Source organism: Epargyreus clarus, unplaced genomic scaffold, assembly GCF_041222505.1.
Source record: "Epargyreus clarus isolate Ecla_fem2 unplaced genomic scaffold, WU_Ecla_fem_2.2 ptg000017l, whole genome shotgun sequence".
Classification (NCBI taxonomy): Eukaryota; Metazoa; Arthropoda; class Insecta; order Lepidoptera; family Hesperiidae; genus Epargyreus; species Epargyreus clarus.
In genome coordinates this window covers 4,059,668-4,075,828 of record NW_027332225.1, presented here as the reverse complement: position 1 = coordinate 4,075,828, position 16,161 = coordinate 4,059,668, and the positions used below count along the sequence as shown (strand labels likewise).

The 16,161-nt window shown below is 35.1% G+C and overlaps 1 protein-coding gene across 1 annotated transcript; it reads right to left on the bottom strand.

Annotated features, from left to right (window-relative positions):
- Positions 1-105: 105 nt before the first annotated feature.
- Aldh (Aldehyde dehydrogenase) lies at positions 106-16,149 on the bottom strand. Its single transcript, XM_073082216.1, has 11 exons — positions 15,806-16,149; positions 13,971-14,119; positions 13,713-13,809; positions 10,849-11,017; positions 7,272-7,420; positions 5,772-5,874; positions 4,181-4,357; positions 2,904-3,022; positions 2,253-2,417; positions 1,181-1,315; positions 106-757 (listed from the first exon to the last, which is right to left on the bottom strand). The coding sequence occupies exons 1-11, from the start codon at positions 15,905-15,907 to the stop codon at positions 587-589; spliced, it is 1,536 nt and encodes a 511-aa protein (XP_072938317.1). The 5' UTR covers positions 15,908-16,149; the 3' UTR covers positions 106-586.
- Positions 16,150-16,161: the final 12 nt, after the last annotated feature.

Here is a 16,161-nt window from a genome sequence, read left to right as displayed (position 1 = left end):
CCGTAGAGACAATAAGCAATTTTTTGAATATTAGAAAATAATTTGACTTACAACGCTCACACACACGAGTAAATCACACACATGCGTAAAGCACACACAAAAGATGCACTATATCTTTGCGTGTTTTTAAAAATATATAATTTATCGTCCGTTAAAAGAGAATGAATGCTAAATCTTTCATTTTTCATTGTTACACGGTACTGCCTATTGATTACAAAAAAACATAACCCTTTTTTGGCAGTCGGGTAAAAAAAACAACAAAGCAAATTAGATGGAACAACCATAAACTTAATATAATTTTATATTATCTTTAAAGTTTATGGGTACAAAATATCAAAAATTGGGAATATTAGGCTTAACTTTAAAAAATATTAACAGGCATTTCCTTAAACTTATCAATAAGCCTTGCATTTGTAATTACATAAACATGTTTATAATAATGAACCCTTTAATTAGTGCGGCAACATATCAAGAATTAGTAATATTAAGCTTAACTTTAAAAAGATTAACAGATGTTACATTTCTTTAAACTTATCAATAAACCGGGCACGTTATTGAGTTACATACACATGATTTTTTGAACCCTTTACGAGTTCTTCTCAGTGAGTTTGACGACAACGGCTTTAACCTCCGTGTAGTTGTTGAGTCCGTAGGGCCCGTTCTCGCGGCCCAGGCCGGACTGCTTGAAGCCGCCGAAGGGCACCTGGTTGCCGAAGACGTTGTAGTCGTTCACCCACACCGTGCCCGCGCGGAGACCCTGGAACCAAACCATTTAGCTTTAGTATTGTTCAAATTAGGAGTATAATTAACAAATTTGTTTACGTTTACGTGCTATATTAGTGAAATCACAATTTTCTTGTCTGATCACAGCTTTCAAATGAGAACACACTGTCTTGCCAGGGAAATTACATGTAGCTTAGTATTATACTGGTGCTACATGAAGATTGCCGCAAGATTATTATACATAGTTTTCTTACTCAAGATACTACCTTTAATTATAATAAAATCATTGACGTAACTTGTTTTTCATTATAAAGTATGGTTTGCATTTCGTGTAAGCTTGATTTTGTATTTCACCCATCTTTCTATCGTGCAAGAAGGCTGCGTAACATCTGCTTCCCACGACAGTCCATAGTTATAAGACAGAGAAATATTTCCCATTTAATAAACAAGGTCTAACCTGGATGAGATAGTTGGCCTTATCCAGGTCTTTAGTGAAGACTGCAGCGGCCAGACCGTACTCAGTGTTATTGCTGCGCTCCAGCACTTCGTCCAGTTGTGAGAACTTCAGGATCTGCTGCACAGGTCCGAAGATCTAGAAATAAAAGAAAAATAATGTAAAAAGAACATTCTATACATACATATTGTAGAATATTACAAAAGTCTTTACGCATGAAATCTTATACAGTTATGCTGTAAAATTATGTTAGAAAACATTTTTTTTATTTAAATGAAAATTTTAAATGAGACGGAGTGATAGTGATGATTCTAATATGGAAAAACATTTTATGAAAAAACCCATACAACATATTCCCATATAAAAAGAAAAAACCTAATTTAATATTTTTTATCAAAATCGACCCACTGACGCTTTTTACCATTCTGGTTGAATTTTTACCTCATTACAGTATTATACTATGTACAAGTGTTGTAAACTGAAGTCGGGCGCTGTCAGGTCTAACAGCGGTACTGTGAGTTGATCTCAGAATAACAATACTAACATTCTTCTGAGGAGTTGAGAGTACCAATAACTGTTATCTACCTCCTACTCGCCGACACAAATGAGCGTTTAGCGAATGTCACATTGTCACTCAGTTATCCTTCAGCCGCCGGCGAGTGCGGACGTCTACAAAGCGCGTGCATTGGTATACTATTCCCTTACGGAGAATTACTGACACTTGTGTTTTTAACGAGGGGGAAATCTTCAATAGGTACCCAATGCCTAAGGGGTTATGTGGGATTCTTACCGCACTGAAACCCCCCGGTGGCCGTCCTCGGAGCCCTCTACGCAGCGGCGTAGAGGGCTCCGGGATCTCCAAAGGAACGCAACCGGAGCCCTCTTAGCGCGTTGCCCCGTCGGACTCCAGTCAGGTGAGCTTGACGCGCTCCACACCGTCTGGTGCGTACGACGTAATGTGGTCGACACATACCGCCGTCAGTCCCGGGATCGCTGGCCGAGCGATTCGAGCTCCCACTCTTGCCGACCGCAACCAAATATAAATAATTAACCAAAGGTTGCTAAGAGTACCTACCTCGATCTTAGCGATGTCCATGTCATCCTTAACATCGCTGAAGACAGTGGGTTGCACAAAGTACCCCACATCACCATGACGACCACCTCCAGCCACTAACTTGGCGCCCTGCTTCTTACCGGACTCGATCAGGCTTAGAATCTTCGTGTGTTGTTCGCGGTCCACCTGGTAATGTCACATCATATTTATATTAAGAGTGAAGAACGAAAAATTAAATAAATTATTAGATTTCATTAGTAGGGTATTTTTGTTGCAGTTTATCTGTTAAAATACAAACATCATTTATTTTATTTTTCTTATGGGAAATTTGTAGATAGGTTAATTTAAGCGTGTATTCACGTTGTATGATTACTATATTATTTTATATCTGCAACAACATCACCGCAACGGGCTTCTTTTAGCATAGGGAGATCTGTCTGTCTGATTGACATAGATTACCACCTGAGAAACACCATCCTCTGCTTGTCTTAGTTACGAAACTTGTATCAAGATGCTATATTGTAGCTAAGATGCTGTATTGTAGCGAGATGCTTGCTATTTTTCATTTAGATATATCGTGTAGTGCAATCTTTTGTGATGTTAAGGACGTTGACACAACCATAAGCGCCATCTTCTTTCAAATTGTGGTAAGTCTGATAGTAAAGGTTGTACCTGTGGTCCTTGTTCGACATCTGGGCGGAAGGGGTCCCCCACAACTCGTCTCTTGGCGCGCTCGGCGGACATCTCCACGAACTGGTCGTATATTTTGTCCTCCACGAACGTACGGGAGCCTGTGATACAAAATATTTATATCAGCCAAGCTATGTAATTTTAATGACATTTAATAATAAAAGTTGAAGTAACAAGGTAATTTATGAGATATGGCATTTATAATGATTAGACATCGGATTATCCTTACTTCCTAACTAATATTATAAATCCGAAAGTAACTCTGCCTGTCTGTCTCTTTGTCTCTTCTTCACGCCTAAACCACTGGTCCGATTTTAATGAAATTTTGTACAAAGATAGTCTGAGACCCGAGAAAGGACATATGATAGTTTTTTTCTCCGGAAATCCCACGGGAACTAGTGATGTCGATCTAAGATCGTTTAATCGGAGAATCGATCTTTTGGACCAACAAAATGTGGATTATTTTAATTGATATTAGTAAGGATTGAATCGTAAACTATGCATTTAATTAAGTGATGATCTTTAGTTGTTGTCCATGAGCCCACGAAAGTTTCAGAGTTGGTACGACCAATTTCCTCCAGATGGCGCCACTGTCATTACAATGAAGGGACGAATTTTCAGTTTTATGTATGTTAGTATGTCATATTATTTTCTTTTAAACACGGGCGAAGCCGCAGGCAAAAACTAGTATGCAATAAATTTGCGTAAATAAACGTAAAACTTAATAATAAATAGTAATTTGATAGTGCATATTTTGCGCGTTCTGGCTTTTTGGTGCATATATCGCCCTTTTTTTAGTGCATATTAGCATGCATATTTCGGCATTTTGATAGTGCATATAATCCGATGTCTAGTAATGATTAATGATTTATAGCGAAACGTGGTAGTTTTTTCACATGGTCAGCGGTAATTCTAGTCTGCGACTACTCTGACTTCTGTACAGGGGTTAAGGACCTTGAGGAGTCATTCTATGGGAGCAATTCTCAAGAGTTTCCTGCCCTTGGAAGGAGCGGCCCGTTCCGGCGCCCGATCTTGGGGGGCACCAAACACAGTAGCTGAATAGCTATTAGAAAAAAAATCACCGAATTATAAGTATTTATCGGTGAATAAGTCTGACACATTTGTGTTTTTAAAATTCAAATGATTTTTTTACACCGGTGCCCTTCATTACGACCATAATCTGCCGCTGTTTGGTAGACAAGGTAAGCTTCCTAAGGAGCCCGATAGAGCTGTCAAGGTTTTCTTGATTCACCACTCACCAGCCGTGCAGCACTGTCCCATGTTGTAGAACAGCGCCATGTGCGCATGTTCAACAGCCGCGGACAGGTCCGCGTCAGCGAGGATGATGTTGGGCGACTTGCCGCCCAGCTCCAGCGTGATGCGCTTCACCGAGCCCGCCGCGCCGCGCTGGATCAACTTGCCCACTTCCGTCGAACCTGGGACCGGACGGGACAATGAGAATAACTTTTTAACACGCTTTTATTAGCTTGGGTTGTATGTATGTAACTATGTAACGGAATCTTTGAACCCGAATTCTATCCACTTTGAACATTCAGTTTAATTCAAAATTTTGAAGAATTATCAAAAACCGATGACAATATACACGATTTTAATAATTTTGTACCAATGGCGCTTTTCGAAAACTCATAAATGGAGCACCCCACGCTTTTTTCACAATTATACTATTTACTGTTCCTTAATTGATTTCTAGATTGAAGATTATTTTTTACTTTTTAGTTGATTTTATCATAAAAACGTATTTTTTAGTTTTTTAAACTATATTTATTTGATTATAACGTTCAACGTTTACGAATAGGCATGATGACAGTATTAAAAAATCAAAGAATAAATAATTTAAGTAAAAAATATACACTGAAAGGATTCTCAAAAAAGACCCAATTAAAAAAAAAAAACTTTAAAATTTATTATATTTTCCAGTAAAATAAAAGTACAAAATACTGCAACCGACCATCTTGTCTGAAACGCTAATCGGGGAGCGACTGACGTAATTTTTGGGTATTTCACGCTTGAACTTTTGTATGGGATGTTCTAGTCTGACGTCACCAACGGACGCCATGACACCCGCAAGCGTTTTCGCGCTTAATTCAAAATAAGTATAAAAAGATGATATTGTTTTGAAATAGTTACGTAAAACAGTTTTGCCACGTCTCCGTGTTAAAATGTCACTAAAATATTTAAAATACTTATTTAGTTATTATGTAAATTACGCAGTATTCGTTATTTATTCGTAAATTTTCTCTAAAAATGTTTTTTATTTGTCAAGAATTCAAAATAATAACTGACAAATCAACGTTTTGCGGCTTCATTCAATTCGAGATTCGAGATTCAATTTCAGATTAATTTCGAGGCGGCGAAGTATCTTTACTTATCAAAGAACACAACAAACCAAACTTAGAAATCTTTATTCATATTATCCGCCCGCTTCGTGGCTAATCCCAGGTTGCGTTCATCATCATCATCATCATCAACCCATTACTGTCCCACTGCTGTGCACGGGTCTCCTCTCAGAATGAGAAGGATTAGGCCATAATCCACCGCGCTGGCCAAGTGCGTATTGGTAGACTTCACATACCTTTGAGATTTTTTTTTATAAATCTCTCAGGTATGCAGGTGTCCTCACGATGTTTTCCTTCACCGTTTAAGCAAGTGATAATTAATTTCTAATACGCACACAATTTTGAAAATCAGAGGTGTGTGCCTGGGATTTGAACCTCGGACCCCTCGATCGAGAGGCCGCGTTTCTTAACCACTAGGCTATCGCTACTTGGTTGCGTTGCATGTCATAAACTAGTCATGATATTTTGCTTAGCACTGATAATATCTGCATACCTGTGAAGGCCACCTTGTCTACATCAGGGTGATCCACGATCGCTGCTCCTGCGTCCCCGTACCCCGGCAGCACATTCACCACGCCCGGGGGGAAACCTGCCTCCTGAAAACCAATATTATGTACCATAACATCTATATGTTGTCTGTATGTTGTATGTATTGTATATGTTGTACCTTGATGGTGCAACTAAATAAATAAATATAACTTAAAATGGATGAGTAATTTGAACATGTGAGCGTTGCTGTTTCGGTTTGAGACATACTTTTCAGAAGCATTCCAGCTTAGTCCTCAGTGGTAGCTGCGCATGTTAAGGAATCGCCGTGGTTTGCGCATGTTTAAGTTATGCAAATTCACACTATTAATCACATTCTAATTCTATTTTTAATATAAGTAGTTTCGTGCTATTAATAAAATTCTTTAATAAAACAGGTTCAGAATGGCCTTGGCCAATACTCAAAAGATAGATAAGTATCATTAATAATTCTTCACTAATGATCAAATCGTTTAATAATAATTTTGTACATCATCTTGCAATAATAAATTGCAAAATCAAAAAATGTTATCTATTCGAGATATAACTTTCATAACATTCATATACCTAAAGATAAGTTGAATGCACGTTAACTTTGTATGTAGTGGATTGTGTATGTACATCGTGCACTAGTGTGCGTATTGTTACTGTATACACGCACACATCCTTACTTGTATAAACACATGTTTAACATATGTAAAGCAGACGCGCCGTCATAAAATATAACATCTACACTTCCGAGACTAATCAGTCGATAAATTGTAATATTGGTACATATGTACATTATGATATAATAGTAGTAAAGTTTTATTGTTATAGAGATAAGCTCATATGGTATAGTCCGCACCAAACTGCTATTTTTAATAAATATTAATTCTGATAACTTGGATAGAACTACAAAACAATAAATTTTGAGCCGTCACGGGACGCCTGGCAGATGTGAAACATCGACATTATTTTGTAAAAGTAATATGCAGAAAAGAACATATTGTGGTAGGAACTAAATATGTCATAATGATAAAATAAAATATTACGATTTATTCCAGATAACGATGACTATTTATTGAATAAACATTTATTTTCATTAAATACAAAAATTTACGAATTTATTTCAAATCGTGACTACTTAATTCGTTTAATCAGTGACTTCGGTAATAGTTATTGCGCATGGCAACGCGTCGCCACACCGTACACACTACTGCATATAGACTGTATATATATACCATCGTATAGCGTGGCGATGCGTCGCCACGCCAGAAATCGGTTTTACGTGCGGCTATAGATGTTTCACATCAAAAACATAGAGTAGGTAACATTAGAGATTAAAATGGTGTTAAAATAAAGTAGGAAAACAGTAAAATTATCGAAAATTTTGTTAATTTAATATTCTGTAATACTTTTAACTTTTAATCCTAAAATCCTTGAAAAATATTTAACAAAATTAATATGTTGTTGAATTTTTAATTACCTTGATCAGCTGAGCCAAATACAGCGCAGTCAAAGGTGTTTGTTCAGCTGGTTTGAGTACGATAGTGTTGCCGGTAGCGAGCGCCGGTCCCAGCTTCCATGATGCCATCAACAATGGGAAATTCCATGGAATTATCTGGCCACACACTCCTGGAATCATAAATGTATCACTTTTTTTTTAGTACACTTTATTGACCAATAAAAACAAGTAGTACAACAGGCGGACTCAATGCTAAGTAGCATTTTCTACCAGTCAACCTTAAGGATGTGCAGAAAATATAAAGGCGGCGCAAAATACATTTTAATATTAAAGATAATTAAAAGAAAAAAAATATAAAAAAGGAAAAAAAAAGAATAGAAGGATAGAAAGAGAAAGTCAAACATGAGAATATAAAGAAAAGAGAGTGAAAAAAGGGCATGTAAATAGATATATAGCAAGTAAATAGATAACTAGTGACGAGCAAATATAAAATACAATTACTTAATATTCGATTTTTTAAAGAAATGAGCAATAACTTTTTTTTTAAAGTGTATTTGGAGCACACTTTTATTTAATGTAGACCAATGACATTTTATACTAGACACGTTATACGCCCGCTAACTTAAGAGAAAACTTGAGCGAAACTGCTTTGATAGCACACATGCACGTTTTTTATTTTACTTACCTTTACTACATAGACAAATGTTCTATGAGGGACAGAGCTATTAGAACAATGTGATAAAAAAAGACAACTAGTGTTTGACCTTGCGTTTCAAGTCTACGCAAACGTAAATATTGACCATGGAATATAGTGACCAATGATTACTTCAGTCAAAACGGGACATCGATTTTTTTAAGTCAAATACTTTTTACTTGAAAAAATATAGTTAAATACTAAAAAACACGCTTTTATGATAAAATTAACTAAAAAGTAGAAAATAATTTTCAATCTATGAATCATTTAAGGAACAGTAAATAGTATAATTGTGGAAAAAATGTGGGGCGCTTTTTACAAAACTGGTAAATGGAGCACCCCAGGTTTTTTTTCATAATTATACTATATACTGTTACTTAATTGACAATCGCAACGGTTCATTTTGGAGACAACGGCACGAAGCATCGGAAAAAGGGACTGTCCCGTTAAAAACGGGACGTATGGTGGCTATCCCATTGATCCGCATGCTTGTCAAAGACAATGAAATAATGGAACAGAAGGTAAAAAATGTCCAAAACTGTCGATAATAGTTTTAGTACGTCGTTTACGTAGAAATGTTATAGTACAGTTTAACTAAATAAATAATTATTAAATAAAAATATAATTTGAAAGAATGTATCTATACAGATGTATCGACTGGTTTAAAATATATGATTTAAAAATAGTTTATATTTATTATCATAGATTAGTAAATATTACTCACTCCTAACAAGAAAATGTACCCAGTTTTGAGAATTGAAATAGTTCTGTAAAAAAGTTTTGCCACGTCTCCGTGCTAAAATGTCTCTAAAATATTTGAAATAATTATTTATTTATTATGTAAATTACGCAGTATTAGTTATTTATTCGTATATTTTCTCTAAAAATGTTTTTATTTGTCAAGAATAAAAAAAAAGAACTTACTATTAAGCCGTTTGTGGCTTATTTCAATTTCAAGGCGGCGAAGTATCTTTACTAATCTATGTTTATTATTATCAGTTTTATTTTACACACGACCATTAATTGCAAAGTTGTGTAAATTTTATAAATGTACTAGCTGACCCAGCAAACATTGTGTTGCCATATAAATAAAAAAAATGTTAAGGGTGAACAACCCTTATCACTTAAGAGATATGAAAAATAGATAGTAGCTAATTCTCAGACTTACTGAATATGCATATAAATTTTGGTGAAAATCAGTAAAGCCGTTTCGCAGGAGTAGGTACAGTAACTAACATTGTGACATGAGAATTTTATATATAAGATTCTAATTTTACCGTGGTCTTTTTGAGGATTAATTTCTGGCTATACAAAGATTATTTATTAAATTATGTTTAGGTTAAGGAAGAAATACGACCTTAATGATTGAAATATTTATTCAATTAAAGAAATTTTAAAATACCGTATACTATCCTATATAAATTTTATGGTAATATTTTTTATAATTTACCACAGGTATCGAAGGAAATTTAAAGATTAGGATACAAAATTTCCCATATATCGATTTTATTTTATTAAAATAAACCATAAAATGTTATATTTTGACTAAAAACACACTAATATAAAAATTAAGCAGTGGGATCTTAAACTATAACATACGACATATGAACATCGTCAGATTCAATAAAATGTCACTTCTGTTCTGTTGATCTATGACCATGCATTTTGCGTCTTTATCACTTTCATTGACAAAAACATACTTTGTCTCTTTCTGGTTACTCACGTAATCATGGCGGATCGAACACGAAAAATAAACGAAATTTAATAATTTCTCTTCATTTACGTGTGATAGGTGATTCCATGAAGTTTGTTTCTTTTTCGAGCATAATTTTTGCATTTACGCATTGCACAAGAAGGCATTTTGAGGCTTTAAATTCAAAATAATGACGTTCAACGTGTTCCGTGACATTCGTGTGTATTACTACGCCGCGCGAGAGCGACTGGACTTGGCTGGAGTCGTTTTACACCACTTGCCGTATTTTGTATGTTTCAAGTTTTGCCCGCTTGTGGCGGATCTTTATATTTATAGATCAATGATGTAGACTAATAAATGGGCAGGTTGTTTTTAAACGGTTTCAAGTTTTATTTTTTCTCTTGGCAGTTGAGCAGCGTAAGTTTTCAGTTAATTCATAATTGTAGATCGAGATGTCTCAACAGTGGGTCATGAATGATACATTCCACAATATTTTTATTTAATAATCCATACTTTGAAGACTTATAAACTACGCGAACCCATGGTTTAAATTCGACCATAATTGCATTCTTTTATATTCTAAGCTACCAGACACAAAAATCTGTTCATAAATAGTCCATTGAATTTTACATATTTGGTCATTAGCGTGCAAAAGTCATGAGTGCAATTTTTTTTTTTTTTTTTGATTTAAAGGTTAGTGTAAACCTAAATCCTTTATGGGGTCGCAACTCTTGTCCGTCGGCCGTCATCTTGTAAAAGGGGCATAAATAGTTTTCACGCTCTATTAGGTCCTTTGTCAGTTATTTTTCTTATGTATACTCATTGATCTATAACATAAGTATAAAATGTCATTGTGTATACTACTACCTTATCGGAATAATATTATGTGTCATGGAATTTACATAAATGCATAATGTATGATCAAACATCCTTTGTCAGTCTAAATAGAAATGTATCGGTAATTTGTGTTTTTAAAAATATGACATAATACTTAAAAATATGTCTAAAATTCCTATCCATATACAATCATATTGGTAGTACTTATTTAAAAACTGATTATCCCAGAAATTTTCTTTTACTTCTATGGTTTTCATAATGACAAATACCTACTAAAAATAAAAATAAATTATTATTGTGTGCGTGCGTGTGTTTCATTATTATTGTGTGCGAGACGCACTTGGCCAATTATTTCCTCGGTGTCCCATACTGACCGACGGGCTCGTGGCGGGTGTACGCGAAGTATTTCCCATCGGTAGGCAACACCTTCCCGTGGTTCTTATCCGCCCAGCCGGCGTAGTACCGCAGGTTCTTCACCAGGGCGCTCACGTCACCGTAGTACGCTGCTAGGAAGGGCTTGCCGTTGTCCAAGGTTTCCAGGCTCTGAGAATTCAAGATGAAATTCAAGTTATAGGGGTTTTTTGCATGTATAAAATACCGAATGAGTAATATGGTACTTTATATTAATTACAATCTAGCTAATTACTAGCTAATTACTTAAACTGCTAAATAATCTAATGAAGGTGGCGTCCTCTGACACTGCACTAATTTGTTTTATCACATAAGGGAGTAGACAGAATCTTGTGTTCTATAATGTACATTAGTCACTATTTCACTAACACTACAATGTATAATGTCACTAACTCAAATGGTTTAGTCCAATATCAAATGGTTTAGTCCGTTTGAATCTTCTCACTAAGTTTGAAGGTGGTAGAACCCTTTGTGGTTCGACTCCGGCGGCACCACCGCCACACCTATTTCTACCTAATAACTGCAGTGTTAGGTGCTGCTGTGTTCCGGTTTGAAGAGTGTGGTAAGGGAGAAAGACTTTTCCGAGGCGTTCCAGCTTAGTCCTCAGGGGTAGCGGCGCATCTGTGGCCGACCTCAGGTAGGAATATCTAATCCTATCTGGGGTTGATTACAGATGTCCATGGGCGGCAGTAGCCACTTACCATCAGGTGGACTGCATGCTCGTCTGCTACTCTTAGATTATAAAAAAAAAAAAGTTATAGGTAAATCATTAGTCGTCAACCTGTGGCGTATTTTCGCTCACGAATACGTATTTTAGTGATTATTAGGTTCTGGCGTCCTATTTATTTCCCGCTGGTTTAAACACATTTTTGGTCAATATTGAGCGCACAGCCTCTAGGGCCGGGGACCCCAACAGGGCGGGAGCCCGTGGCATTTTGCCAGTTCTGCCACCTTATAGTTACGCCACTGTTATTAACTTATTACTGCCCTACTGCTGGGCTTGTGTCCCTCTAAGGGAGAAGGGTTTAAGCCATAGTCCACTATGTTGGCCCAGTGTGAATTGGTAGACTTCACACATCCTTGAGAACTATTTTTTCTTATAGCTTGTATAACACATTTTGCTTCCAACAGCATTAATTTACTGCGAAATTGCAACAAGAGCGAATTTGCTTACATTTCCGCTAATCTTCTTTATCGCGTGTCAGTGGCAGGTATGATAATTATGTAAACTTGTTGGAATTGTATCTTTGTATTCCTTCCCATCATTACAATTCAGTCTTAGAAGTGCAAGTCATGTTTTAAGAAGTTTCACGGTTTGGTGTCGTGTTAATCAAGTTCAATGTCAATTTTTATCTTTTCTATATAATACATAATATACATAATATAACAGTTTATCATTGAGTGTATCGAATAATTATCGAATATTATTTTGCCGATTCACGCTCATTGCGCAATCTACGCCATTCTACGCGGAGTAAACTAAGGTGTACCGATGTTTTGTTTTAAACGGGACTGTCCCATTAAAAAATCTTTTTAAAAAATATTATAATATCCTGAAAATTCAGGCTTCTGGCTTCAAATGCAACGAAGTTACAGGGGGTTGAAAATGGGCCGAATTGCTTCGAGAAAAGAATGGTACGGCCGTGCCGCTTTTATGGCTTGACTTGGCGGAGGCACAGCCATGCCTCCAGATATAACATTAGGTACTAACTATAGAAGCCCGCTTAAAGATATAAGTTGGTATCGAACAAGTTTGAGGATTATTGTAGAAAATTCATCTCTATAGTCTTCTATAGTCTGATTCATAATTAGGTGTCCAAAATGTAAACAAAGAAATGTCACTGTCAAAATGAACTAGAAACAAAAACTTTAACAAACTCAACAAAAAACGAAAACTTTAACAATTATACACAATTTAACAAATGCGCTATTAAAATGAAAAAACACTCGAGTTCGATCACAGTCACGAAAATGAATAACATTAGCTACAAAACCTAAAAATGACGGCACAAAAAATGTTTTGGAATCCGATTGTGTTACCATTATCACATTTTAATACCTAAGTTTACTGGACGAGAATGTCCCATTTCGATTAAAAAACAAATGGTCTTGCTATTCAAAAAAACCTCATAACTGATGTTTGCAGGTGTGTATATAATCTACAGACCTATAAAAACGAACATTACGACGACGCAGTAGTGCGTTATTTATGGCAAATTCACACACAATGAGTGGCTGTGGTACAAAAATGGTATGTGTGAAGTACCTAGGTGATCAACCTTCGCTCGGAACGCGGTTTATTTACCTACTTCATTATTAGAACCGGACTACTACGTAACAGAACTATAAATTCTAAAAATAATGTAATCTGGAATGTAAAAGGCACTTTGTGAGAATTGTTTTCTTATGCGAGAATTAAGCAATAAACGATAACTGATAAAATACGCAAAGCTATTTTAATTCTGGTTTATACACGCACTTCACGAAATTGGTAGAACTCATATTGATTTAACTCCTGAGGTATCACCGTCGCACCTTTTCTGTCTAATAAACTAAACTTAATGTTTATTCCTTTAATATTAGGTATTCATGTCATTACATTGATCTATAACTAAATAACTATACTAAAACTACTATTAAAACTACTATAAAACTACTATAAAATGTCATTGTGTCATTAATAAATTAAGCTGTGGATTTAGTAAATATATCAATTACAATTAATAAATACCAGCAGTGTTAGCTTCGCTGTGTTCTGGTTTCAAGGGTGTGGTAAGAGACACGTAATTTTCCAAGGCTACTTTAATCTTATGAAAAGAATACATACTGCTAAGTAAGTCTTGTCTCTCTCGGCAAGATCGGCGAGCCTGTTGATGAGGTACCCCCGTTGAGAAGCATCCATCGTGCGCCATGGTGATCCAAGTCTATGAACAATAGCATCATGATTATCAAACGAGCATTTAATCCTATCTGAATCTAATCAGAAATGTTCACTACTTGTTGGATTGGTCTAAATGGAGAGTTACATATTTTTCATTGCTTCAATTTTTTAAAGGCTTTTTTTCAAAGCTACACAGAAGCAAACCTAAAAGCTTCTTTAGCAGCTTTAACAGCTTTGTCGACGTCCGCCTTGCCAGCCTGCTGCACTTCTGCAATCACCTGCCCTGTTGCTGGGTTCTCGGTCTTGAAGGTCTTGCCGTCTGACGACTTCACCCATTCGTTGTTGATGAACAGCTGAGGACAAGTTAAGCATGTTGAAAGGTTTTGAATTGTATACTAACCTATTTATTACGTATCGGACTATGAAATAGTCTATTAAATATAAATAAATTACACTTAGCACTTAGAAATTACAGATAACAATATTTTTTCTTATATGATGTAAGGTAAAAATAACTTATAGGCACTTTTCAAGTTGGAACCCTATCCAATTTGAAAAAAATCCTATAAGATATATTTTTTTCTTATTATCATACTAATTTACGTTACGAAGAATGGTTTGCAAAGCCTCCTAACGTTTATTTGAACATAACTAAAAATATATAAAGGAAAATGAACTCGCACGTTCCTCGCATGTGATTTGTATACATTTGTGATCGAATTTGTAAATACCGATGATCAATATAGCCACAATTCCTAATTTTGTCGGGACATTTAGATCATTATTTAAAATCCTGTTTTTTTATTAATTATAACAAGCGATAAAGTAAACCAACTATAATTGATGGAAAATAGTCAATACTACATTATTTATCTACAATAGCAAAGTTGCAAATGCATGCCTATGAAGAAGATGTTAAAACTTTTCTCGAAAAACTTGCGTCTTAACGCTCCGAAAGAGAGATATATATTTCTGTTCAATTTAATGTACTATAAGTAACATATTATAATATTTAGATTTTTAAATTACAATATTTTAGATATAAACTTAAATTTTCATATAAATACTCATAAAAAATCTTATTGCTAGTAATCAAACGTTGATTGGTAATATTGGTATATACTCGTTCTTCTTACAAAAACTAAGTAGGTATAACTACACATTTTTTGCTATTTTGCCAAATCGAGCGTGTGTAAGCATACATATATGTAAATTTATGTAGTCGGAACGTATTCCGTGAGCTATTTGTAGCGTAAAATATTCGTATGTAAATTCGCAAACATATATTTACAATATAACAAGTTCCTATGATAAGTTCAAACGTCAATATTATTATGTTGATAGCACAAAAGTAGCAACGATGATAACATATTGTTATTTTTAGATTGTATTTTGTTACGAAATATTTGATATGACATAGGAAAATACAAAAGTATTTGTAAAATAAAGTACTATGGTAGGACTAAGTTGGTGACAATGCTGTAGGGATCTCTCACTATACTCTAGAAAAATCCAAGATAGTCATCATATAGGTACATTCTTCATAAATGTGTGTCACTTTTTTCGCTATATTTAAAGCTATCGGTGATTGTGGTGGTTTTCAACGTGAGTAGCGAACTTAAAACAAGCCTACTCGTTTATAAAGCAATGAATAAAACATTTTGTATAAACATTTGTATTGAGCTGAATTCCACGTCGCCCATTCCATATTCAGCTTATCTTGATTATCTCGAATAGGTACCTATGAAAGGGTGTGCGTACCTACAACTTACTCAAGATACATTAAACACACATTCTAAAACGAAACCATCTAGTTTCCTATCCCATTACCATAAGAATAAGGATAAAACCGAAACTTTGTTTATATATATTTTGGATATCTTGGTTTAAGGATATCCCATTTTGGACGCCAAAATAAATGGTCAACGTAAAGCTATTTTTAGAATTTAGAATTAAATTATAAATCTATATTTAGCTACCCACGTAAATATACTTAAATACTTATAGATTTTTATTTATATTTATTTATATACACTCACCCCTGAATATAATATTTCGGGATTGGTATTCGGCGCAGGCGCAGCCGCTGTAGCGAATTTCGCCTTCTGGATCTGAATGGTTTTACTTAAATTCCTCAGCATATTTAACGATTTAAAGCACTATTTTTATTAAAAATATGAACGCGGCACGTATGAACACAAATACCGATACCAATATTTTTAAATATGAAAGCCGGCCGGCCGGTTTGAAATATTCTGAATTTCTGAATAAATTATTTTAGCAGGTTATAAAAACATTGAATGAACAATATGAACATTGACATTGGCTGGTATTTGGTAACAATGCAAACAGCTGTTTAGACTTCGGGAGCGAATGAACTAAATGAGAATGAGGA